This window comes from Candoia aspera, chromosome 5, assembly GCF_035149785.1.
Source record: "Candoia aspera isolate rCanAsp1 chromosome 5, rCanAsp1.hap2, whole genome shotgun sequence".
Classification (NCBI taxonomy): domain Eukaryota; kingdom Metazoa; phylum Chordata; class Lepidosauria; order Squamata; family Boidae; genus Candoia; species Candoia aspera.
In genome coordinates this window covers 59,886,907-59,914,631 of record NC_086157.1, presented here as the reverse complement: position 1 = coordinate 59,914,631, position 27,725 = coordinate 59,886,907, and the positions used below count along the sequence as shown (strand labels likewise).

At 36.5% G+C, this 27,725-nt stretch overlaps 1 protein-coding gene across 4 annotated transcripts; it reads left to right on the top strand.

Annotated features, from left to right (window-relative positions):
• Positions 1–929: 929 nt before the first annotated feature.
• Positions 930–27,725, top strand: IGSF5 (immunoglobulin superfamily member 5). 4 transcript variants are annotated; one of them, XM_063305339.1, is made up of 9 exons: positions 930–1,148; positions 2,446–2,525; positions 5,459–5,782; positions 6,747–7,055; positions 13,211–13,336; positions 14,524–14,548; positions 23,601–23,695; positions 25,388–25,464; positions 26,789–27,725. In XM_063305339.1, the coding sequence occupies exons 2-9, from the start codon at positions 2,468–2,470 to the stop codon at positions 26,882–26,884; spliced, it is 1,110 nt and encodes a 369-aa protein (XP_063161409.1). In that variant the 5' UTR covers positions 930–1,148; positions 2,446–2,467; the 3' UTR covers positions 26,885–27,725. The 4 variants fall into 4 exon arrangements, with proteins under 4 accessions (XP_063161409.1, XP_063161412.1, XP_063161411.1 ...); XM_063305340.1 differs by lacking the exon at positions 930–1,148 and adding an exon at positions 1,755–1,838; XM_063305342.1 differs by lacking the exon at positions 6,747–7,055.

Genomic DNA, 27,725 nt, shown 5'->3' with positions numbered 1-27,725 from the left:
CCTGTCTTTGGGAGATTAATTGGTGATAGTTTTCTCACCCGTATATGGTACAGAAGAATCGACGAATTGCTATAATGAAGTTGCCTGTGTTAAATCTGTGAGGACTATACCAGTGTTCGTCCTTGTTGCTAAGGCAGAATAGGGCTAAGCAATGAGATTGGCCTAAAGTATGCCTACAAGGAGTCAAGGAGAACATATTATTGTAAAATAACCCTAAGAGTATAGGAAGCATGAAGCAAAAGAAGACTTAAACCCATCCTAGAATATATTACTGAATCATTTGATGGTAAATGTTTTAAATATATTACGGCTCCTAGAGTTATGCTGCAAAACTCCTGATGACCACTGGGTGGCAGCAAAGAGAGATCGAAAAATGAAACGTTTTCCTGCCACCTTGTGATCACCTGGATTTTAGAGACTCAGAGCTGGGGGCCCTTGAGTGCACAAATATAATTTTAGACTTATACTAAATTGTTGCTCATTTGCATCATATAATATAGAAGGATTCCAAAGCTGTGGAAAGCAAAACTGAAGAAAGCTGCAGTCTTCCACTAAAATTGCTGCTTCCTTGTTCCTACCAGGGATTCTTCTATTCTCTAGAGTACCCAATAATTCAGCAGTTGGAGCATATTTTTAAGTAGAAATACTATAAAAGAAATGTTCTACATCTTATGGCAATCATGAAAATGCCAGACAGTGAAGCTCAATCATTCTGTTTCAGTCTTTTACTTACTAACAGGAGCAGAATATTACTTAGTTATGACAACAGGTGTTATTGTTGCTTTAACTGCTTGAGAGATCTCAATACAAATAGTTTCATTGCTGCATTTTAGCTTTGGCAATACTTGTTAATCATTACAAACCAAGAGACACACATTGGTTGCAGGTCTAGGCCTTACCTTACAATGAGATAAAAAGTGACTGTAGCAGTCACACAGGACACAACCAGGAACCAGAAGCTGACATATTTTGGCAGGAACCTCCTGTTAAACTACGGAGAGAAACTGGGAGTTGTTGAGAATGATTGATTCTGTGTCTGCTGGAGCAGCTGTTTCTATGGAAAGGATTTCAAACATGGTGTTCTTTTTCCTATAGAGACATTTCTAAACAATGATCTTCAACTAAACAATGATCTTCAACTAAAAAAGGTAAGATAATTCTTTGTAGTGATACAGCCTCAAAATGTATTTCCTGGGGAAAAGATATACGATTACCAATTATACATTCAGTCCATAGAAATTAAACTATCAAAAATTTTTAAAAAGCAAGAAATCTAGTGCTATTATGTTCATTTTTTTTTGCAAGCCATCTGCACACCACAATTTTATGCATGCTTGCTCCAAGAAAATCTCTTTGTATTCTGTCGGGTTGACTCTATTGACTCCTAATTTAATGAACAAAATTATTTAGAGTAATTGTACTAGGATTATTCTGTTGGCCCATAGAATAGTTCTGTAAATACACACTCTGACAAGTTGTTCACCTACAACAGGTTTTCCTAGTTTGCTTGGAAAGGGACAAAGAAAATAGTATTTCTATACACAGAAGTACCAGACATAGAGTAGACCAGAACACTGTTTCTCATATGCAGTTGTGTATACACCTGTACATGATTATTGGTTGCCAGTTGTTATCTAAGTAGGGTTTAAAGATCTTAGGAGATCTTCCAAGCACCACACTCAACTGTTTTGCTATTCATCTCTTTACAAAATTGTAAAAAATACTAATAATCTGAATGCCATTTTCAGGCTGTAACAGCTGTTTAGAATTACAGCCTGAAAACAGCATTAAGGTGATGGGTATTTCTGATAGAACTAAAGAGACTTCCAGATAAACAGGTATGTAATAGATTATATTGTCTGCTTCTTGTACAGATATCCAATCCTTTAAAATATTTTATGAAATTTAAGACTTCAAAAAACCCATATCGCAAATAGCTGTCTGATTAATTTTTTTAACAAGAAGAGCTGTCATTTTTATAATGACTCCTATAACCTCTGAAAAAATCCAGATTCTCTAATTTATCAACAATATCAAAGACTTTATGGGTTGATTCTCCTGAACAGACTGACACAGCAATTCTGTCCTTTATTGTGTCATGTGCGGATATGATTAAGCTCATGTCCTATTTATAATTTTCCTCTGTGAATGTAGAAAGCCACAGGACCTCTTAGGCATTTGGACTGATCTCACACAGGAGACCAGGCATGCAATTTTTTTCCTCAGTTTCTCATGTTATTCTGGAGAGAAATGAAGTACATCATCTAATTACTGTAATTTGCTTTATACTGTGCTTATTATTTTTCTACTAATATGCATCACTTTCTTGTTTAGAATGTTTGAAGGGTCATTGTTTTGTTTCTTTTGCTTTTTAATGTGTTAGCTTCAAGGGATTACTAAAATATAATTTATAATATATAGTGTTGTATGGCTGTCATTTTTCAGATTCAGGGGAACAGCTTGCTCAATGGATAGACTTCAGGGATGGATTGGGCTGATTATCAGTCTTATGGTCTACCTAACAGGTATGATCCTTTGTGTATTTATTTATTAGATTTATATGGCTGCCCATCTCAAATACATGACTCTGGGCAGCTAACAATATTAAAAATGATAAACACACACACACACACACACACACACACACACAAAACATAAAACATGTAGCAGCTGGTAAAAATTATGAAAACATCAGTCAATCACTCAATACAACCCAGAAACGGGCTCTATCAGATACTTGGCATCTCAAGCACAGAGCCAAGTCTTCAAGGCCTTATGGAAGGCCAACAGGGATGGGCCAATCTAATCTCTAGAGGGATGATATTCCAGAGGGAGGGTGCCACGGCAGAAAAGGCTCTCCTCCTGGGCCCCATCAGCTGACACTCCTTAGCAAACATGACCCAGAGTATGTCTCTCCTGATTGGCTGAAAAAATAAGGCCTCTCACAATACCTGTCATAATACATCTTTGATTTGGGCCTGATTATTTGCTGTAATTCCACAGCACATTGAAATACCAGCATGACAGATGCTAAGAGACACATTAAAGGTACAATTTTATGATGTGCCTTGAGTTTCAAATAACAGTTCAGCTTCCTCCATGCCCTCCAAACGTTCAAAGTGAGAAGAATGATTAAGATATTGTTAAAACTGGCATGGATCAAAAACCCCTTCAAATAGTGGACAATGGACATTACTGTAGAGGGCTGAGGGAATGGCCTTGAACAAAAGGAGGAAGAGTTAGATAAAAGAAAGTAATGTGAGTAAATATCTCAGACAAGCCCCTCCCTAATTCACACAAAGAGAAAGGGAGGGAGTAGGGAAGCGCACCCAGACTTGCAAGACTTTGTTATATAGCTTTACAATAAAAGTAGTACTGACCTACATGGTATTGGTTTCCTTGTCTGGTCTGCCTTGAAGGGCTGACAACTACTGGGTGATTTTGTGTGATGTCATAGACACCAAAAGTAAATAGGAAAATTTAAAATATACATTTTAAAATTTAAATATACAATTTTAAACATTCAAATAATTAAGCATTTTTTAAAATGTTGAATTTGAGCCAATGGTGGATCATTATCTCATGTTCACAGGTTATGATAACACATGCAGATCTCTTATTTGTCAACTCTTCATTCAGAAACTCACATTAGCAGTTATGTTTTATGGTAACTGATCACTGACTTGAAAGAGGATCTTGATTTTGTTCAAGAGAAGCCTTTCATATTATGGTACCTTGGCTTCTGTAAAGATAAACAAGAGCTTTAAACATTGGGGGAAGTGTGTGAGGGAATACTAGGAATTTATTTAATTTTTCTTTCATTCTGGAACAATGAATTTTCATTGTTCCAGAGTCTTCAGTAGCTTATATCAGATTAGGCCACTGACTGGATGACGTTCTTTAGCTGGAGGGTCAGCACTGACTGGCTCCAGAGTTCACTGGGTGTTCTCAGTGGTTTGAAGTCACCTAAAGCTAAGATGATCACCGAGTGGCTTCAGTGTATTTTGAGAGAGATTGGGGAGTAGAAAGATGGTGTGGAAGTACCCTCAGTTAGCACCATGCTAATATGTGGTCATATCTATTTTTATCTCTTTATAAGGCACACATTTCTCCAGTCGATTGAAAGTATTTACAGTACTTATTATTAAAATACTTTCTCCTATAGATGTCTCCCTGGTTTTATGTTCCATCTCAGAATCAACCTGAGCAACGTAGGGGAACAAACATGGATCCTTAGTGTTAAATTACTTAACTACTTATGGACATGGCATGACTACCCTACAGTGACCCTTTAGAGGAGTTCCCTCCTTTGGAGGCTTCTAACTTATTTAACTACAAAGTGGTACCATCCCATGTTTGCTTTGATAATGTTTTTATTGAATGAGTATTCAGAGATAATTGTGGCTTGTTTATAATCCATTAATAAACAAATGAGTTCCCTGGAATTAAGAAGCAGCTTTGATGCATCTAAAAGCAGAAGAAAATCTGATTTCATCCCAGCCACATAAGAATGAAAGCAGAGGGGACGTGTATGACCCTGCTACCTTCTCCTGCTGATAGCCAGCAGGGAGGATCAAGGTCATTGCAACTCAGTTTGTAGATGGGACCAAACAAGAAAATGGGTAGGGAGCATCCAACCTTGTATTTAATAAATTAAGAATATGAAGACATAAAACTAAATATCCTGGCAGCAGCCAGCAAAATGCTTTCAAGATGCGAAAATCTTAGCAGATAAAACAGCACACTTTGAAGTATGCCTCTTGGATTGTATACTTCTTTATATTGCATTTTATATTTGTAATTGTTTTTATAGATTTTAATTGTTATTATTATAGTTTTAATTTTATTGTAAACCACCCAGAGTCCCCCTTTTGGGGGAGATGGGCGGTAGCAAAATTTGAATAAATAAACAAACAAACACTTTACCAATAATACTTTTCCTTAAAGTTAAACTGTTCCAAAAGTATATATATATGTTTGTGTGTGTGTAAAGAAATAACACCAGAGTTTTAAAACCAAAATAACTTTGCCTTTTTTATGCAAGTGACATCAGGGCACTATAGTTCATTTTACTATGCAATATGTACTTTGCCCTATAAATGTTCAGCCTTAGTTAATCATACTGCAACAAGATTTTTATTATCTTGGAGCACAGGGCAAACATATAATGCAAAATGATTGCTTGTTTTTGTTACTAACATGGACAAGAAAGCCCTTCAGATTTCATGTACATTATCCAGCTTCAGTTTGTATCACCAATGTATTACCAAGTCAATGGCTCTTTCATCTTCTTTGTTCATACAGAACTGTAACTATGCTTCAGATTTCATACACACTTTAGTCTATTATACCTTGATTTCATAACTGTTATCGAGTCCTATATGCAATATAAGCTAGAGACACTTTTACTGATATTGGTGTTTGTATAGTTTTAATTCCTGTTTGGTTTGCTTTACAGATCCTGGCTTTGGCTATGCCATCATAGAAGGCCCCCAAAATTTAACAGTTGTTGTGGGTTCGGTGGCCCGATTTAACTGCACAGCATCAGATGGGTGGAAAATTTTGATATGGCTTTTCAATGGAAATCCTAAGCTGTCTGTACTGAGCTCTGGAGGAACTATTGAAACAGATTACCGATACACTCAGAAAGGTTATAACCAAAGTGATAACAGGTTTACTTCAGAGCTGATGATCCATAATGTTCAGCTGAAAGATTCTGGACAAATCAGATGTAGCCTCCAGAATAATGATGACAATGCATATGCATTTCTTTCTGTACAAAGTAAGTATGCATTTCCCTGATTATTCGTAAAGCTTTTTGTTTTAAAAAATTAGGCTTACTGCAAAAATTGTTCATTAATCATTTCACACTGGACATTTTCTATTTTTTCGGTATTTGCTTCTGTAAAAACTGTAAAGATTTGGGGGCATTTTTAACTGCAACACTTTGGGAGGTGGCATAAGCTTCTGTGAACTACACTGACTCTGGTGGATATAGAATCTTGTTCACAGTTAGCACATATAATACACACATAGATATAGAAAGAAAAAAAAATCAAAACAGGGAGCCAAAATGTCATGAAGTCTAGGAAAACTGAGACTTGTTACTATAGGAGGGCTAATGGATGGAAGCACATATTTGTAACATATATTCTCTTTTTAGCATATACAGTATATGTAAATTATTTGCTGTTCAAAATCATATGAGGGAAAAACAAAAGACTGGTATCCTGCTAGACAAGGAGCCGATTGGTAGGCTGCTCGGAATGATGAAGCAGTGTGGAGGAGAAATAGGGGATATATGTGGTTAACTCACAAGGGACTTTGAAAAGTCACTATGGGTTTCAAGTTGTCCATCCATAATTAGGGAATGCATCTCAGATATGAAAACCTCATCTATTCACCCCAAAGAAAATATGTTTCCATCTTAATAAGATTTTTGATAAATTTAAAAGGTAATTATTTAAAACTGCTAAAAAAAGAAAATCCTTATCCTGTACTTCTTAGTTCTATAGACTGGAAGGATGTATCTGTAAGACAAGAAATTGTCAATAATTATCATTACAATAGTATGGGAAATAGCATCTTCATCTTAAAGCATCAGAAAGCAATGATAGTCTATGGTTACTTTTTCCAATATTGAATTAAATTAAACTACTTTTTTTTTTTTAAAAAAATGCTTTTTCTTATCTTAAATCTGGGACCATAAAATGGTAAAGAACAAAATCATTCTTTTCCCTGAACAGTTAATGGATTTTTGAATATCAAAGATACCAACTTCATAGTGAAAAAGAACCAGACAATTGAAATAGTCTGTGAAGCCTTTGGATGGTCTCCTGCTCCACGCATTTCCTGGATGAAAAATAATCATCTATTAGATCATTCCATGTATGTTTCCAACTACAGTCAAATATCTAATGGCTTATACAATGAAGAGAGCATCTTAACTCTGACCCCACTGACCACTAGCACAGTGACTTGCTTAGCTACCATAGATGCACTTTCTAAACCTCAGTCTGCAACTATAACTGTGACTGTGTATGAACCTTCCCCAAGTAAGTGAACATCTTATCAGTGTAGTTCATGTTTGTTGAACTTATTTTTTTTTAATGCACTCAAAAATACAATGCATTTTTAATGCATTGTATATGTACATATACAATATGTATATTGGTACATATACCAATATATTCTATTGGTATATGTACCAATAAAAGATACAGAATTTGGTTTACTCAGTGCTGTCAGGTTGGTGGATTCCAATTCAATAAAGACTGTTCTTGAAGATGCTCCCATTACCATTTTGGCAATATATACTTATAACAGGTTTGGATCAAAGTAATAAAATGCCATCATACAAAGGAAAGTTTAATAGTAAAAAGGATAAGGGGACAGAAAACTATTTGCATGGGGTTGTCTGTGGCAGCCTCCATCTTCATCTTTGCTCACAGTGCAGGGGCATCCTTTGAATGAGGTATAGGAAAGATTCTTACACTATTCTAACTGGAAGTAGAACTAACTCATTTTTATCTGTCATGGGGAAATGTTCTCATGAAAAGTAATTGTTTTAGGCAACTTTTGTTATATCATTCAAGGAGCTATCTGAGGGAAAATGGGCTTGCAGTGCCATATTATACAGAGATATGCGGTTATTGTTGCTACCATTCAATAAATTCTGATTCTTCATGGTCCGGCAGACAACACTTTGCCAGGATTATCTGCCATTTGCTAGGATTATTTGCTTCATTGCGTTCTTCATGCTTGTCATTAGTGACAGCATCTCATGACTTGTTTTCTTTCAGACTCTTTTCCGACTGCCTTCCTTTTTTCTAAGCAATGTGGTCTCTTCTCAGGACTTTTGCCCTTGCATTACATGTCCAAGCTTTAGCTTCATTATTAGTGTTTCCATTGAGCAGTCTGGTTTTATTTCCTCAAATAATTAATTCTTCTCATAGTCCACAGCATTCTCAGCAATTTTTTCCAGGCCTAAAATTCATAGGCATCAATTTTTCTTCATTCAGCTTTTCTGATTGTCCAGCTTTCACAGTCATGTTACAGCTGGGAAAACCATGTTCTTGATAACGTTATCTATACAAAATATACCTTTGTTGATGTGATGTTGTCTCTACGCATTAATATTTTGTTTGAATCTGGCAGTCTTTTCTCCCAAGTAGCAGAAATCTCTCTGTTTCATGATTAGGATTACCATTCCCATGAATGTTTAAACTGATGAAAATTAATTCTAGTAGTACTTCAACTTCTTCTCCAGCTATTTGTACTGATTTGGTATAGCTGTTGACACAAACTTAGTTGCACTTCTACTTCTACTTCTACCACTTCTACTGATACTAGCACCATTTAACATAAACAAAGTCCTTTATGGTACCCATATAGGATCTCTTTTTCCTACCAGGGAAAAGGCAACAATCTGGTTTCTGTAATCTGTCTCCTTCCGCTCCATAGTCATCAAGCTGTTTCAGTTTCTCTGCCCTGTTTAATATACACTTCAGAAACCATAAGGAACAGGTAGAATATTATTTTTCCCTCACATGTGATTTAAAAAATAAAGTGACATGTTTACTAAATAAACCATATTTATCATTATTAGTGGTTTTGTGGGGATTAATATATTATCTTACATAAGTATATTTTTCAATTTGCCATAGTTACATGACACAACTCAGAATCAGAAGTGACCACTAGATGTGTGTGTGTGTGTGTGAGCACACGTGCCAAAAAGTCAAGATGGTTAATACAACTGAAGCTCCACCCCTTTTTTACACAAGTCGCATGCGTTGGCAGAGTGCTAGAACGCATTTGGCCCAGGAGAGATCAGAAAAGTCACACACCAGGCATTTCTATAAAAATAAATTTATTTACAGAAAGCACAAAAACATATTTACAGGCTTCTGCATTCTCACAGGCTCTCAGAGAGCTGCTTACTCTCTACATGCCTAAGAGAGAAGGAACACTGAAAACCAAGCTAACTGCCCTTGCTTCAGGCTATTAACAACTATTAACACCTGAAAAGAAATTAAGAATTAAATTCAGCCTCCTCACCTGGCCAAAATCATTTGTTACCACAGTAACCTTAATCTGTAGCAGAAAACAATATACCAAACAACATGCATGACACATGTAAAATAAGGTACAGGGCTTTGACTGTGGAGCTGCAGCTGCCATCCTGACTTTTTTGACTCCACACTTTGGATCCTTCAGCTCAGAACGGAAGAAAAGCAAATGCCATTAAGCGTAATAATGGCGTTCTTAACTGATCATGGAGAAAGATCATTCATTTTTCAATGACAGCCCAATTTTGTTCCAAAGACACATATAGAGTGAGGGCTGGAGAATATACAGTCTTTCTAATGATTAAGCTGAAATGGAAGCATGTCAGCTCCAATGTAGAAAATTCATGTGCTGTCAGTATTTATTTATCAAATTGATATGGCTGCTATCAACATATTTTCTGGGTGATTTGCCTAGCCCAAGCAAAGCAAATAAAACACTGAAACAATCATGTACAGTAAGTAAACCCAGAAACAATGTAGATGCAGCATATTTTTTTAAATAAAGATAAATTAGTTCACATGAAAACAATGGGTATTAAGAAGGACAAAAGCCCAAAGTTTAGACATAACTTTTTATGCATGATAAAAAGTTACCACTGTAAAAAACATAAAAAGATTTCAAACAAACATTATAGGCAGGCCGTTCCATAGGTTACCATTAACAGACCATCAGATGGTAACCACCCAGCTTATCTTATTTACATAGAACAGGCCCTTCAAATAAGATCTTACAGTTTCCTTAAAAAAAAAAAAAGTTGCAATCTATGACACAACCTGATATCACACTTAGAGCTGTATTGGTTAAGACCAGTGCTTTAAACCTGCCATGATCATGGAATAGCATAAAAAGATAAAAAACTGGGAAATGGTATAGACATGTTTTAAACAGATAAGAATAGAATATTGTGAGAGCCAAAGCACAGTTGCCGTAGGGTCAAGCAACAAGCAAAATTTTAATTGTCCTTCAAAGTCTAAGTAGAATAATCACCAAGCACCTAGCTCAGAAAACTTATGCAGAAGGATACCACAATGGATAGTATAAAATGTAGTCAGTTCCAAGAGATAGGATATATTCAAACCTTGCTAATGACTGTAAATATACATTTTTAAGCCAACATTTTCAAAACCAGAGATTGCTCAAAATGTATGATGTTCTGATGTATACATAAACTAGTTAATAATACGTAAGTTTTCAAATCACATTAAGCCAAAACTGAGTAAATCAAGAAGAGTTATCTGCAGCTAGTTACAGTGATGCCCAAATTACATGAATTGTGATGTCACAACAAAAACATTGCCTCTTATATATTTACATGCAATGTTGTGTTGCAAGAACAAAAGGGTGGAGTTTGCCACACAATATTGCAAAATAAGTTTTGTCACTTGCTTCCCCCGCCACCCATCTGCCAACACCCATGAATTGTAGCATGTCAGTCTTCCATTTGATTTATAAAAAATATGAATATCTAAAAAAAATTGAGGTGGAAGCAGGCAGCCTGACATAAGGGACTACCACTTTGCCTACTTGAGCTTGGTCAATACATCCATTAGTGAGTGGAATTGGCCCATATTAGTCTAACTTAATTTTATTCAGGAAGAAAGGGATTTTTGTTTTAAGAAAGGCAAGATCCACAGCTTAGAAGCCCCTGAAAAAAAATGATAGGGGAAGGAAATAAAAGCAGTTAAAAAGTATTTGTTATTATAATTTGCCTTCTTTCTTTGTTTGCTTCTGCAATCTACATTTTGCAAAATTATATGTTTATCAAATCTACCTTGATCCCACATTTCCATATACTTCCGAGGCAGTTAACACTGTTGAAATAATAAAACAGCAATAAAAGGTATCAGCAACATAGCATCACTTAATGGAGATAGTTCAGATTTAAATTAAAACACATAATTGCTTTAAATATCTTAGAAAATGGAAAGATAGTCATCGACCTGCTGCTAAAATTACACTGGAGTAGACACCAAGTAAGCATCCTTTGCATCTCCATTTTTTCCAAAATGTTGAACTTGGCTCTGATAAATCAAAATCCCAAGAAGTATAATCATGTGTTGGCTTGTGGGGTATGTAATGTTTGTACTAGATTCATTCCTGGATCCAGGCCATGATTTCAGAATGTTTGGGTTAAATTGCAAATAGACAACCCCAGGATTTATAGTAGACTGGCAAGACAGAGAACGATCTGTAATTGCTTTCAACTTCTGCATCTTCTATGAATCTTACTTTCAAATGTCCTGCCTAAGCTGATTGAAATAGACTGCAGAATTTTTCATTGTTAATGGAGGTTCTTCTAAGTACAATAACACTCATGGAATATCACCACAAATGGAAGAATGGAAGTGTCTTTGTTCTTTCTACCTTCTTCAACTCCAGCTTCCCTGAAGGAAAGGAGACGGAAAGAAGGAAAGCCAGTGTAGTGTAGTGGTTAAGGTGCTAGGCTAGAACTTGGGAGACTGTGAGTTCTAGTCCTGCCTTAGGCATCAAGCCAGCTGGATGACCTTGGGACCGTCACAGTCTCTCATCCCTAGGAAGGAGGCAGTAGCAAACGACTTCTAAAAATCTTGCCAAGAAAACTGCAGGGACTTGTCCAGGCAGTTGCTTGGAGTCAACACTGACTTGAAAGCACCATATCCCTGACCCCACATCAGCTCTGTAGTGATGACAGTTCAGAAGGAGAAGATAAGAAATGGATGAAAGTGTCTTAGCTTCATTTTTGCCAGCAGATTTGCCAGCTTTTCCATAAACAGGACTCGAGGAAGAAAAGTTCAGATCCATGTTATTGCTTTCAGTCTTGAATATATCCCTTTGGATCTGACTCTAGAACTTAGTCCTTAGTCTATTTACATCTATTTACTGAAAACTGAATCTGAAGTTGCATATCAAACCCTGAAGCCTGCACAATCCACTAAGAACTTAATCAGTACAAACAACTGAATTTTTGAGAAATGTTCAAAAGCATTTCCCATAGATCATTAGCTTAAAAATATGACCAATTGTCCTAAATAATATTAATAATAAATAATAATAAATAATGTATTATTAATATTATAATAATATATTATTATAAAAAATAACAATAAAGAGCCAGTTTGGTCTAGTGATTAAGACAATGGGCTAGAAACCAGGAGTCTGTGAGTTCCAGTCCCACCTTAGGCGTGAAAGCCAGCTGGGTGATCTTGGGCCAGTCCCTCTCTCTCAGCCCAACTCACCTCACAGGGTTGTTGTTGTGGGGAAAATAGGAGGAGGAAGGAGTAATAGGCAGTTCGCCGCCTTGAGTTATTTATAAAAATAATAAAGGTGGGATAGAAAATAAATAAATACTACATGAACAGCAGCTTTACTTTTACCTGGAATTAAATATTCTGGATATGCAGGTACAAACTGGATATGCATTGCTTGAAAGAGTTTGTATAAGTATTTCAAATAAAAATAAAATATTTGAGGCCATATATATAATTTAAACCATGGCAGAAATGGAATAAAGTCTAGATCACTTCTCTCCCTTCAAATAAAAGTAGGGGAAGGAGGAAGAAGCCTGGAAAAGTTGAGGATTTGCTGTGTAAACATTTACAGTGTATTATGTCCAATAGTGCCAATGGATTCTTTTATGGATCTTGTATATTGTGTTACATTGTATTTTGCAGTTCTTTTATGCAGTTTGGGTAAGGGTGGATTTAATGATTCAGTAGCCATCTTGCAGGCATTTTCAAGGGGGAAGCCTCAGTGAATTCAGTGGTACTTACTGTAAGTCTGAGAAATCAGGCATAAGGACAAGCTGCAAACACACACTGTAAAATCAGAGTGCATCCATGTGCTTCCTCCAGCCCCATTGACCTTTGTTACATTATGCAGTTCAGTTTCTCAGGATGTTCAAACTAGAAATTATTCATGATTAATTTGTTCACTACAAATCATAATTGGATACTGGTACAAGAAAAATAAGAGTAATAAAAGAGAAAATAAATCGGTGAATAATCTGGGATTTCCAGAAATCTCCACTAGGAAACATTACTAATTAAAATTGATTATAAATAAGAATTAGTTTATAGGAACTCATCAAAACCCTTAGGAACATTTTAAAATGTTCATGCTAATTAATTGTACTGTTTAACATTTATTAATTTTTATTTAGTAGGATGTGCTAATGAAGATTGGCGAATCCGAACTATAATTTTAGCGGTTGTGTTGTCAGTTGTTCTGTTCCTCCTTCTGATCCTTATTATTATCCTTATTATATGTTGCTGCAAAAGAAGGAAAGGTATGTGGGCCTTCAGGAAGTGGCTTTGCATCTTAAACCTTAATTTTAAATATAGTAGACAAATCTAAATCTGTTAGTTTTGTGCCAGAAACAGTTTCCCAGCTTGTATTTATTAAACATTGTTTCTCTGCAGGATAAAATTTGGCTATGAATAACTTGTAAGGAAAAAAAAGACACTAGCATTCACAAAACAATATACTTTGCCTCTTTAAAGTGCACTGTAATTGTTTACATGTCAAACCTTCAATAATTTGGAATTAGTTATTTCAGATTCGTTATTTCTTTGCTTGTTCATTTGATATAAAGCCTACCATTCCTCTAGCAGTTCAATGCAATCTCAATAATATTCTCTCCTTCAATTTTTCTTTAAAGTAACATCCCTGTGAAATGGGTTAAGAGATACGAAGCTTCCAGAACTGAAGATAGAAAGGAAACTAAATCTTCTTCTCAGTCCTAGTGCAGCTTCTAGCCAGTATATTGCACTGACGTAGGAATAAAATATGAAGAACCCCCCCTCCCCCCAATATTAAGTATCCTGCAATGTGGCCACTGTATTCATTTGAAGCAGAGGTTCTCCTTCAGTGATGAATGTGAGGTTGTTAGGGATCTGTCCTTTCACACATTCTCATACTTTGTGGCTCTCCTAATTCTGCTAAGGGCATCATTAAGGCTTGCCAGCAAGGAAGAGTGAGCTTCCAGAAAGCCAAAGTTGAGGCGCTGGACTTGAAGTCAAGAGTCAGCTTGTGCCACAGTCTGGCATCCACAGCAATAATTGGAGTAGGTATATGGGAGGAAGTAGAGATAGTAGGGTACTGAGTCCTCCAAATCTGGCACTCCATGTGCAGAGGGAATCAGATTGCAGCTCATGTTTGTAATTCATTAGAGAGGAGATTTTTCGTCAATAATGCACATAATACATAATTTGGTGCTAGATGCATGATTTATGAATAGAAAATTCTAGGTTCCTCACAGTAACACAGTTCAATTTCAGTGAGGGTGTAGGTCACAACCCCCCCCCCACCTATTTCTGTGCAAATGATTAAGAATGCTTGTGCCTGCAGAACGTTTCATTGGATGCTAGATCAACCTTCTCTTTTAAAACAGATCAGCATTATAAAAAATTATTTGCTAGTAAGTTGCCATGCTTTTTTGCTATATTCTAAAATCTGTCCTTTTACTTTTTCCAGAGTCCAACTATCACAATGAGCTAAGGTAAGGTGATTATCACTTTTAGTTTCTTTATTGATGCTAAAACATATATTGTATTTGCTTAAGATCACAAGTGACATTAATACAAACAAACAAAAAAGGCAAACATAGAAAAGTGATGCCAGGATTTAAAAAAATCTAAAAACAATCTAAAACAAATTGTAATGTGATGAAATCTGTATGATCTCTCATATGGCCCTCCATCTTTAGAGTCTGTGAACCTTTTCCCACCACAGCACAAACATGCCCCAGCAACCCTTTTCAAGCTTTCTGTTCTGTTTTCATGTTCTCATGATGTGCCTTCATCTGACTGCCATCCAGACTGAGACAGACTTAAGTTGTCCTTAGCTGTTCCAGTTTTAAAATAGTGTTTTGCCTTTTATCCTGGCACAAATTTTGCCATGTATATAAGCTTGCATACTTCAGTGATCGTTCTATTGCTGATGTAGTCAGGTGACTCCTAACGCTGAGTCTAGGCTGAGTAAGGCTGAGAATAGACCAGCTTCTGTCAGCCTCTTTAGGCTGATGCAGCCTCCCCTCCAGTTTCCGGGCACCACTCTTCAGCCATTCTGGTCTGGGTAGCAGGTTAATGCAGTTATTTCAAATTGAGCTTGGAGATCAGGTGCTGAGCCAATCCCTGGCTGGTGCATGGTGAGCCAAATACAGCTGAGCAGGCTCAGTCCCAGCCTGTGTTAAGGGAAACGGTTGGTGGATATTTTCCACCAGCTCATGATGTTTGATGGGAGGTAGAGAAATCTCTATCTTTAGCATGTCCTGTACACTATCGATGTCATGAGTACTGATGGTGAGCAGGAGGGGGCCCCTATCCAGGGGGGAAAACGCATGCGTAGTACTGAGGAGTTAAGCAGCCATTCAAAGAGACACAGATCAGACCCACCTTGACTTTGTTAACCAAATCATGGTTTATCTAATAAAGTAATAGCATGGAGTGGAATCACTCAGCATGTTATAATATAAATGGTTGGAGTAAACATAATCATTGTTTTGGAGATGAGAAAGGAAGGCTTTCCATAAAATTTCAAGAAACCAGATGGGACTCAGGAATTTAATGCTATGAATCTTATGCTTAGTTTGTGTATATAAATAATTAAAAAAAGGCAGCTACAGGTAGTCTTCATTAACGACTGGCTGCTTAAAGACTGTTTGAAGTTACGATGGTACCCCAAAAGTAGATTTCCGACTGGAGCCCGAAATTACGACCCTCGCAAAGCCTCCATGATCATGTGACCCAGAATTGGCCATCCCTGAAGCAGAGGCTGTTTTGGGTCACATGACCACCCTTTGGTACCAGGAAGTCCTCCAGGCTTATGACACTGGATTTCTGAGGCAGCAGGCCCGGTCACGTGGTCGCACTACTTCCTATGATTTAGCAGCCAGAAGAGGGAGCCTTCATTACTGTACAGGAAAAATAAGTACTTTTCCCATACAGTACTGTATTTTATTTATTTATTTATTTATTTTCTATCCTGTCTTTATTATTTTTATAAATAACTCAAGGCGGTGAACATACCTAATACTCCTTCCTCCTCCTGTTTTCCCCACAACAGCAACCCTGTGGGGTGAGCTGGGCTGAGAGAGAGGGACTGACCCAAGGTCACCCAGCCGGCTTTCATGCCTAAGGCGGGACTAGAAATCAGTCTCCTGGTGTCTAGCCCAGCACCTTAACCACTAGACCAAACTGGCTCTTAAACTGGCTCTTAAAGTTACTTTGTTTTTCATTTTAGATTAAATATATAATTTATTTAAAAGTCATTCTGCTTCCTTTAAGAATGAGATGATTCCTGGAATTAGCTATAAAACTTGTATTTTTAAAAACACACAACTTCTGCCCAAATAAGGAACTTTACCTAATCCTATATTTATGAACTGATATTATGAATTTGATTTCACAACCTGCCCATTTTTCTTAATAACCCATTTAAAAATATTCACAAATATTAGAATTCTCTATTATCAGAAGTATCCATCAGCTCCCTCCTCCCTTTTAGAAAAAAAAGTTTTATATTATTTATAAAACAAAGTACTCCCACTTCTTATTTATTCTATAAAACTATAGATGTGCAGGTGTTCTAAGCAAATTAGAATAGTAATAGATACTGTATGCTTGCCTTTAATTTTTTCCCAGTTTTCGTTTAACTTAAGTAGAGATTTGTATGGTGGCATGCATGTTCCATTCTCTGCCTGTTTAATTTTTAATTATATTTAACAATACTGAATGCTTGTTTACTGTTTTTAAAACAGCTGTTTTATATACAGTACTGTACAGTAACAAAAGCTGCAAAATTTACTACAGCAGGAAAAAAAGTTACAGTGCAGTACAGTACCTTTAAACCTGTTCAGTACCGTACTGTAGAACAAAGATTCCAATGAAGACCTTACAGTGAAAGTTTTTAACAATCACCCAATACTATTAGTTGAAAATAACAGTAATATTAACTTAAAATAATACTACTGTAGCCACATAGGCATTTCCATAGTCATGTTTTGGTGGAAAACATATGACTATCACACTCCGCCCCCCACAGTACTGCAAAGTAACTCCTGGTTCACTTAACAACTGCGCTGTTCACTTAACAACTGAAGGAAACCACAAGCCCCAATCTTGAATCACTTAATGACCGCTGTGACTCACTTAACAACAGCAGTAAAAAACGGTCATAAAATCGAGTCTGGACTTACTTAACAACTGTTATGACTTACAACTGAAACTCTGGGCTCAACTGTGGTCATTAAGTAAAGACTACCTATAGTGTCTGGAAATGCTCTTCCAAGGAAACAAAACTCAGGGTAGCTGCTAGAGCCCTGAAACTTCTCATTGCTTGAAATGGTACACTTGCATAACACTATTGAGTTTAGAATTAAGGATTAAGGACAGTGTTTTTAAATTAATAAATACATTCATTATCATATAATATTCTGCTTTGCAGAATGCTGCTTAATCCCAAAGGAAATAACATTGAATGATATACGATTCAGTCATAGAAATAGTACAACCTATTTAGTGAGCATTTTTATGATTCCTAACAGCAAGGTTGATAAGATGGGGCACTTTTATGATTGAAGCTTAAATTACCCTTGAATCTCTTATGCATGACCAATGTTAAGATATGGTGTGTGTTTCTGATAATGAGCACCATGGCCAGTGTCAGATTACATTCTTAGATCATCATCTGCACATTATTGAAACTGTTGGGGTTGAAGCTTTTTGTATGTGCACATAAGTGTTTCTGAAAGTAGGAATCTGACCTGAGCAAAGATTAGTGAAGCAGGTTTTGTAACTGTAACAGAAAGGAAATTGATTTGCAGGAAGTACGTTATGAGGATAGGCAAAACCTAGCACCTACTTGGCTACATCCTACAAGGAAGAGATCGAAAAAGCATGTGTTCTGTGCATGTGTGCCTAGGAAAAAGAGGCAGAAAGAAGTGACCTCAGATTAGTACTCTCTTTGATAAAAAGCAGAGTGATAGACAAAAAGGGGACACAAAATAAATTCTTAACTCTCTAGCTACAGTATACCCCACTGCCCCCGGTAGTCAGCAGGCCATGAGCAGTTGAAGAGTTAGTACCACTGGATTTGGACCTCCAACAGAAAAAAGAGCTACTGTACTTTATGCTTCTTGTGAAAAAAACAATTATCTAATGTTATGCCATGCTGCAGAGTATCTTTCTGACTGGATGCAAGGCTATCATGTCAATGCACATGTGCCCCTTTTCCCAGGATCTTTTGACTTGTAAGTAAAAAAATATACAGTACTACCAGCACAGTTTTACTGGCATTTGGGTATATAGCAGTTCAGATGCTATGTGATGTAAGGACTTTTTTTTTTTTGGTTCAGGATAAGGAAGGAATTAAGAGGGGAACAAATTTGTCTACAACCTCCTGTACTGGGTACACCAAGAGTTACAGAAGCTGCCCCCAAAAGAAATACACTCAAGCTGGCAAACAACATAGTATGTGGGACAGAGCTGATAGGAAAACAGAGCAGAACTGGGTGGTTTCCTTAGCTGCAAATAACACTATCGTACCAGTTGTATTGTAAGCAAAGTCTTTTGTGTAGTCACTTCAGCCCAAAATGGTTCCAGGTTAGAATGTTCAAGGCTTTGTCAGACATAGGTTCTTACTGAACAGGAAATATGGCTAACAAGCAGAGCAAGGGAAATCATGTTGACTAGAAGAAAGATTCCATAAGCCACGTTAGGGCAGTATTATTAGTCCAGTTAAAAGTTACTCAGTAGTGAGTAAGCTTTTGAGTTCTTAAGAATTCATCATAGGCAAAGAGGATGGGGAATAAAGGAGAAAAAAGGAGAAATGGTAGAAGAGAGGTACATGGGAAAAAAAAGGCTAATCTTTAATCCAGGTACCATGTTTAAATCAGTAACAGATATCAAACAATTTTTAAACAGGAGTTTTATATGGTTTTGGGTAATGTTGGCACACACTATAAACTAATTTGTGGGTTTGCCGCCTACTCCTCCTATTTTTCCTGGTTGAACTAAATACAGATTCTTGGTTCTACAAGAGTCATTTTCTTCATTCCCAAATCTCCAAACCATTCTGTTTTATTCTACTATTTTGTATGATGATGGAGTCTTGTATTACAATTTCTATGTGTTTCCAACCTCAGAGCAGATGCTGAGACCACCTAAAATGGTTTCAGGGACCCCATGAAGCAGGTAGCTCTTTTAATGAGACAATTCACAAAATGGTATGCATCTTGCAGTTCGCATCCCCAACCCAAAATATAAATACCTCTGATCACTGAAAGATTGCCACTCCTCATTTGGCTGATTATAAAACTTTTGATGATAGCTAAGGTTTCTTACATAATCTGAGTTTAGACAAGGCTTTGCACTCTTCAAAAAAGGTGAAAAGGAACATAATGGTCAGGCCAGAAATGCTCCAAATGAAAATTTCAGTGCAGGGCTTCAGAAAATACCTGTTTTGTAGCCAACCTTTCTTTTTAAAGCCTTCATATTTAGTACTTGAAACATATACCACAGGAGGTCACTGTGCACCAAAATAGCTCACTGCACTGGTGCTTCTGTTCCACAGGCTTTTAATATAGAATATCTGCTACAGAAAGAGATCTGTAACTGAGACAGGTTGAGGTGGTTCACTGAGTGCACCTGCCAAGCAAATTAGGTTACATCCTCTGCTGTTCTAAGAACTTTGAAAGCAACCTCTTGAAAGGCAATGCTTCATAACAAATTCTTTCCAAATTAGCAAAATGAGCTTTAATCACTTGCAGAGATGCAAGTGAAATGTTATATTAGAATACTCTGGGCTTTCCAAATTTAAAAATGAAAGAGATTTTCACTGTTATTAATTAAGATACTACAATTAAGAATCCTGAATGTTTAGCACATCTTTGTGGAAGATTCCCAAGGGCTTCGGGTTTTGTTCACTTTTAAAGGCATGTGCATTGAAACCTTTCTTTTTTTCTCAAAGGAAAGAAGAAAGCTTAGCTCAGGATTATGGTACAATTTCTTTCTTTTTCATTAGTTTTTTTACTGAAAAAAAAACTTGAAAATACAAAATTTTAAAAAACTAACAAAGAAAAAAAATCCAAACCCCTGTGAGTTTATAAAGTATTGTAATGGAAGAAGTTAAGTAACACACACAGACCCCAACACAACTATACTTCATGGATGAACTGCTAAGACTGCTGATAAAACCCTATCTAACATCTAAAGCTTTTTCATAACTAGATGAGTTGCAGTAAGCCTAACCTGCACCTAGTATACATAACATCCCTCCTCCCTTAGTCCATCTGGTTAGGGGTAACCCTTCCATGGAATGGCTTTTAGTTTGAACTGGTAGACATTCAAGGCCAAGAACAATGATCAGTGTCATCTCCAATTAGCTCTAGTAATTCTTCAGTAAACGTAGCAGGCTACATTTGAAAAGGATGATTCTGGCTGACAACTCAATCTGAAGAATGTCTCTTGATTGGTTTTAAAACCAGATTTGTCAAAATGGTGCAGAAACTCCTGAAGTTTAGTAGCAACTAAACTTCTTGCACTGTTGATCCCATAATCAGGGCATCATCAGAATGTGGCAGATTACCCAGGATTCCAGAAAGTAGAGTCTTTATGAAGTATTGGGATATTACTGGGGTTACAGCAAATCCAAACTGGAGACACTCAGTTCAGAATACCTATAATGGGTGATGACAGTCTGGACATTTGCTGTAGCATCATCAGTTGCTAAATACTGGTACCATTGGGCTAGATCTAGTTTTGCAAAGATTTTTCTACTCTAGCAAAAACAGCAGTTGATTGGCTGCAGGCGCTGGATGTGGATACTATTTAAGTGCCTTATTTATAGTTCTGGCAAAATACAAATGTTATGATATGCACCATAGTTTTCCAGATGGCAGGATTTCTGAGATTCCAGCATGTACTTGTGGTTCTTATTTGTAACATTTGCATTTATTTACAAATATGAACATTGGACATTAGGTAAAAGTTCATAGTAATAAATCTAACCAATGTGTCAAACTCCCCATCATATTTCTAGAGGAAGGACACAGTAACCTCCCTAAAGTTATACAATTAAAATTAGGTGGAAGTTCACAGTAGTAACTTCAACCAATGTTTCAGAGTGAATTGATTCTCCACCAGATTTATAGACATAGGGACACAGTGACCTCCCTAAAGTTATACAACTCAAATTCAGCTAAGCCTTTCCTTAAATCTCTGCCAACTTCTTTCGTGATACACATTCTGACAAAGAGATACATCTCCCATTCTAGCAGATTCACTGGTTGTTTCCTTAGGCTTCAATAAAGCTAGTCTTTTCCAGAAAAGGAAAAAAAAAAGGTTTTGCTACCTTTTATTTAACAAAGCTAGATCTGTGTGGCAGGTCTGATATTGCCCAATATTTGCTTTGTTCAAACCTAAACCTCAAGAACAGAGAATCATTAAATCAGAAGGGTTTTCTTCCAAATTTAAACAATTGCTTAAGTCTAAAGGCTTTAGTTGAGCATTCCAGAAATTGGCAGGGGGTAGTCCTTACTGTAGAACCAACCATTCTTTTTACCTCCGATAATGCTGGCATCTGAAGTAGATGGTTTGTTTCACAGAAGCACCTGTGACTGGTTATTAGGACAAATACATTGCTGTGTTTTTTCCTGGGAGGGAAGAATTTCAAACAGTTCTCTGTTACAGCAGAATAAAGACATCCGACGGCTCAGAATGCCTTTTCTCACAGTAAATATTCAGGAGAGGAGGTGCAACAATTAACTTCTGCTTGCTAGACTCCTGATAATGCTTTTGCTATAGTAGCTGATCTATGAAGTGTTCCTGCAAAGCAGCTTTAATCCTAATACATTAGTGTAAGAGTGATGGATCAGACTGTTCCTTAGCTTATTAATAAGTTTTTGCTGAAAAGTCTGGTGCTGCAAATAAACGTTGCCAAAAGATCCTGATAAATTACTTTTACAAGTTAGACTCAAACTGAAAGCAGATTAACTCAGAGATTTCAGGGAAGTAGATGGGAAATTAAGCTAACAATCAGCTCAGACCAAATGGAGGTATTCAGGTGGTTCCAGATAGACCACCAATCAAAAGACATTGCACAAATCTTCCATCTTTCCATTCCTAATGGATTTCGTGTGGTAAGAAAAGGGTGGAAGGAATTATGGGAGTAATGGCATCTGTGGGCAGGGGCAAGGGTGGGGGGTAATCAGAAAGATGTCAGCAATATTGCAGCATTGCTACACAAGTGTTGCCCTTTTTCCATGTGTGTCATAATATCACACACATGCTCCAAAAGGGTTTACATCAATCTCACAGAAGTGTCAAGTTCCCATGGATACCACTGTGTGGGAGGATTATAAATGGCACTTTGTCCCTCATGACTTGTTTGTTTGTTTGTTTGCTGTATTTGTACACTACAGAAATCTGCATGGACTCCTGGCAGTTTACACCCATCAAATTTAAACTTATAAAATATATTCAAACCAAATAAAGTCTAACACCCATATATAACATTAAGTTAAGAAATTGTTTTGGTTTTAATGGGATTTTATTGGAATTTTACCGTGTATTTATTTGAGTTTTTATTGTATATTTATTCTGTGTTGTAAACCGCCCAGAGTCCCTCCGGTCGGAGGAGATGGGCGGTGACAAATTTGATAAATAAATAAATAAATAAATAAAACATTAAAATACAAAAAAGAACTAAAATGACATAGAAAGATAGATGGCAGACACTCCTGAATCCCCAGATGCCTGCTGGAACAATTCTTTTCTGGAGGAAGCTATCCTGATTTCTAGGAAGAGGCGGTGGAAAAGCACAGGGGCCACCCTGTCCATGAGTCCCTGCTCCCTGCACAAGACCAGGAGATCATGAAAAGGTTCTGCTGGGTGTACACATACCGGTAGGATGGATGGAGAAGATGGTTGTAATGGTTGCCTATTCTAAAACACCATCAGACTCATGAGTAGGAATTCAAAGATATCTGATTTATTAAAGAACAATATGCAGGATCACAGAGAAATCTGAGAATGATGAAAGCGCACCAAATTCAAAGTAAAAACCCTCGATGCAAATGAAATCCCTCCCCCCCGTAGAATCTTATCAAGTCCACAATCCCAGGTGCTCCTAAAGGTTTCTGATGGTCTGCGGGAAAAGTCCTTGAGCAGAGAAAATAACCCAAACACATTCCATTGTACTGATTTCACATACAGAGCTTGGTACAAGGTCTCACAGCAGCTCCCTCCCAAACAGAAACGTGCGTCAGTGCCATGGCATGTGAAACGTTACGATGTATAAACTACATTGAATCAGTGAACGTGACAATGGTCCTTTAAGTACCCAGCACCCATGTGGTCATTCACTGGCTAAAGATAGTGCACACCCACCCGATTACTGGGAACAGCAACCAAGCAGTGGTGTTGGTTGGCTTAACCGTGTATCTGATAAAATTTTCTATAAGCAGTGAGGTTCAAGCCTGAGGAGAGTATCTTCTATTCATACATGTGTCTTAAATGATTTGGATGCCAATGTCAGCCATTTTTATTTTCTAGAAAGATTTCAGGGAGGAAAGAAAAAGATAGAGATTTGGAGACTGTGAGTCACAGTGGAAAGGAAAACTATGGCTACAGTGCAGAGCAAATGACACGTAAGTAACCTTTAAATGGAAAAAAAATGTTCTATATAGCACTTACTTCATATATGCATTTTAAATTCAGCCCTTTAATGGCCAGAAAGTAGCCAAATATTAGCTTTCCTTAAAATAGTACTGGTTTACCATTTCTGGCCTGAAAAAATTCTGACAACCATTAGATGGTAGCAAAGAGATACAGCACCTGGTCTATTTTACCTGGGCTTGGAAGCCAAGTAGAAATGAGCTTGGTTAATATAGGCTAAAAAACCTGGGTTGCAAAAAAAGAGACAGCTGCTAGCTTTGCTGCCATCAGGGGTGTCCGTGTCTTTGCGCGCACACATGCGCAAATGATGTCAAGATTGCAGGCATGCAGGCAATTGTAGCCTCATCTCACCACACATAGAAAGGGCTGAAGCTTCAATTGCTCAGCTGTGTCTGCCATTTTGATATATGTACTTCCTGCCATCTAGCGAGTGTGGATTTTTACAGCGCAGAGATAATAGCCCTGGAATGGTAAAATATTTAATTGAATGACTTCAGCAGTTAAAATAAAATGAAGATATGGGTCCTGTTTTTACAGTATATTTTAATGAGTAGCAAAACGGTGAGCTAGCTGAATTACTTCCCGAAGAAATTTCATTTAAAGGCATGATCTGGACTGGTTATAACTGACAATTACTGTAATGTTCTCTTTAAAAGGATATTTCCAGCCAAATTTGTGCAGAGGAAACTAATTGAGAATGTATATCAATCAGCACATGGCCCAAGGATCCAAGTTTTATGCAGAGAGAAGCACAGAAGCCAGCTTCAAGTTTCTATCTGCTTCCCAATCTAGACTATAATCTGGACTGATGAACCCATAGTACATGCTAGTATCTTGAAAAAGGAGTGGATGCTGGGTTGTATGATCAAAAAGTCTGCAGACATACCTATACAGGTTTCATTTTATATATTTTGCTGTATATGCAATGGGAGTTGGATGCAAGCTGAGTAGTTTTAATTGCTTAGTTCTAGCAGTTTCTTCTGTCACATAACACCAAGCCAAGATTCGTTTTGCCAGATTTGTTTTAACAGCTGAACTATTTGAATGGAAAAAATCACTGAAGCAAGAAACCGCCATTTGAAACTTTAACTAGAATTTAGTATATGAATCCTGAGTTATTTTTTAACTGTGATTTATGTCTAAATTTGGAATCTTGTCTTATTCTTGTTTGGTTTGGGGTTCTACGTAGGCATTTTGTCATTCCATGGAGATGAAAGAGAAGAGTAGCTGAAAAATATACTATTCCTTAAGCTGAACTGCTTTTTCCACAGCTTCTAATTTTCTCCAATAATAGTGATCTCTTTACGCCCAGTTGCTTCCTGCACAGAAAACAGATGAATTGTGGCTTCCAGATAGGTTAACCACTTTTTAATCTTTTCTTCCCTAAGCATAATAAAATACAAAATGTTGTCACCTTTATTGATTCACAGAAAGCATTTTGATATTGACAGGCATGAGTCATTTAAACATTTTTTTTCAGTTTCTTCCTAGCATTTTTAGAAAATATCAGCTGAATCTATGTATAGATTATTTTGTTTCATGACAAGCTATCTGCTCTTTTTCAGGAAATTCTCATGTTTTTTGCCTTCTGAACAATGTATAGTTCCTGCCATTTTGGATACTCAGTAGCCCCATTATTTTGTATGTTATCTTCTGTTTTGCAGGAGATCACACTTCCTTCCCAGTTAAACAAGACTTTTATAATTCAGAGCAAGATCTGAACGTGAACTCTCCATCAGAGGTAACTGGAATAATGTTTTTGAGATTGTAACATAGTTCATAGAGATGACTTTTTCTTCTTGGCCAAAATTCTGAGACTTGCAAGTAAAAGAATAAATTGGCATTTCATACCTATTTACCTTAGAAGCCAGATAACTACATGCAAAAAAGGCTATAACCTCTCAAGATATTTCCTACAATCTCAGCCTAAAGTGTCATACTGCCTTCTAGAAGCTGCTTTCCCTTATCTTCCTGCTGATCTTCCTGATAGCTCACCAACTGCCTCAGTTGTCCCAGTGTCTTGCATCCTGGCCTCTGCTGTGTGTTGGTGAAAAGAGGTCAAATATAGAGAGCATATGTGTTTTTTGTTAATAAATCATGTTGTGTATTAAGTATATAGCAAAGCATACCAAAATAGACAACTACGAGGGGCTTCTTGAGAAAATTTTCAGATCACCAAAATGTGAATCCATTTAGGAAGCATGTGGATTCATATACAGATGGAATATAAATGTATTAAATAAAAATGTTGCACCACAATGCAATGAATCAAATCCACTATCAGCTGATTAATATAATGTATATGAAGAAATTAGAGTGATGCAGAAATAGTTTCAAGATAGGATGACAGAAAATACCGTTCTTACTAAACTTTCAACTGTGATTTTTGGTCATTTTCCAAGCACTGATCTTAATTTCCATTGGTAGTTTATTTAATACTTTTTCTAGTAGCAATAACATAGAACCCTAAAATTCTGCATGCAAAAGAGTGCACTTCTCTCTGACATGAACCCCTTATTATTACTGAACATATAGTACCTACTTTTGAAACTTATTTGACAAGAGATAAATACTTGATCCCATGTTAAATGCCAGCTCATGAATATAGAACAATCATTTTATGTGGCAAACAAATCAATTGAAGAATAATAACTCTATTACCGCCTTTCAGGAGTCATATTTCTGACAGAAAGACATTTGGTCACTTAATTTATTGGACTTGGTACAATTAGTCATGGCTATGTTAGTCACCAAAGACTTTTTGTTTAGCTTCCAATAAGACTTAAGTGCAGTGAGACCTAAGTGTGTAGATTCTGGGGGTAATTCCTCTGAATTTGTTAGATTTATTGGCCTGGCTCATACGCAATATTAAGCTAAAATATATGGGTTCAAACTTCAAATTAAGCCAAAAACAAGTATTTTATGGACCAAGCTATTACATTCTTAGCCAAGGTTTGTATAAATTTACCTGCTCAAGCTTCTGATTTTTAAAACTGCCATTTACAGTGAATAGACAATATTTAGAAATACCTTGTTAATACATTGTGATCTATTTAATCTACTAGGTATCTAACAATGGACTTCAAACTGGAGAATTTCCTTCAAGAACTACTGTTTACCCAGTTAATCCACACAAAATCAGAAATGTGACACTAATATAGAAAAGCACTCACAACACCAATATCGTTTCTTACAATTTCTTCATTTGTTTTATCTGAGAATCAGGATCAGTAAGTAATAATTTCTGAGGAACTTTAGTGAAGAAGCCACTGCTTCCCACCCCCTCTCCACAAAGGCAATTTAGAATAAAAACAAAATGAATTTCTCTTTGTATATTTATTTTCTGACTACTGTAAAACTTAAAAACTTTATTTTTAAAATGCAAGCACTTATGATCCAAGATTAATAATATTGTTTTATATTAATGAAGCAAATATACTGTATTTCTGGTTGCACACATCAGATAGTGCCGACATGGCAATAGGAACACATGCAAGGATATGTACAATTCAGATTTAAAATAAATCCAACATGCATTTCTATGGGAGCAGGTATGAAAGCTTAAATAAAATGGAATCCATGGTGACATGGCACTGAATAGTTTTAATAGTATTGATCTTTCTACAGTCAAAAAGTACACGCACTGCACCATTTGTTTGTAAAATACGTATGTAAAATAGTGTAAATATCTGAAATTTGCATTTTAAAGGGTTATCTATTTGGGTAATTTTTAAAAGAGATTACATCTAAAAAATTAAATTAAAATGCTTATGCAGGAAAATATATATATTTCCAATATATTTTGGGAAAGCTTTGTTACACATATAAACTATAAACTATATTTATTAGGGCAAATTGCATATAGAAGCTGCATGTTAAGTAAAATTGTAAGTGACAAATCAGAACAGATGTGCTTAATGACTATTTTGTTAAACATCCATTGAAACTCTGGAATCTTCTCTTAATGTGGGTAGTAAAATAAAACTTTAATATTGAACTGAA

Excerpts from the sequence above, each read along its gene's own strand:
- IGSF5 (XM_063305339.1), top strand. The coding sequence starts at position 2,468 with ATGGATAGACTTCAGGGATGGATTGGGCTGATTATCAGTCTTATGGTC. Across the intron at positions 5,783-6,746 it reads TGCATTTCTTTCTGTACAAA|TTAATGGATTTTTGAATATC; the intron begins GTAAGTATGCAT and ends TTCCCTGAACAG. Across the intron at positions 25,465-26,788 it reads ACGTGAACTCTCCATCAGAG|GTATCTAACAATGGACTTCA; the intron begins GTAACTGGAATA and ends TTAATCTACTAG.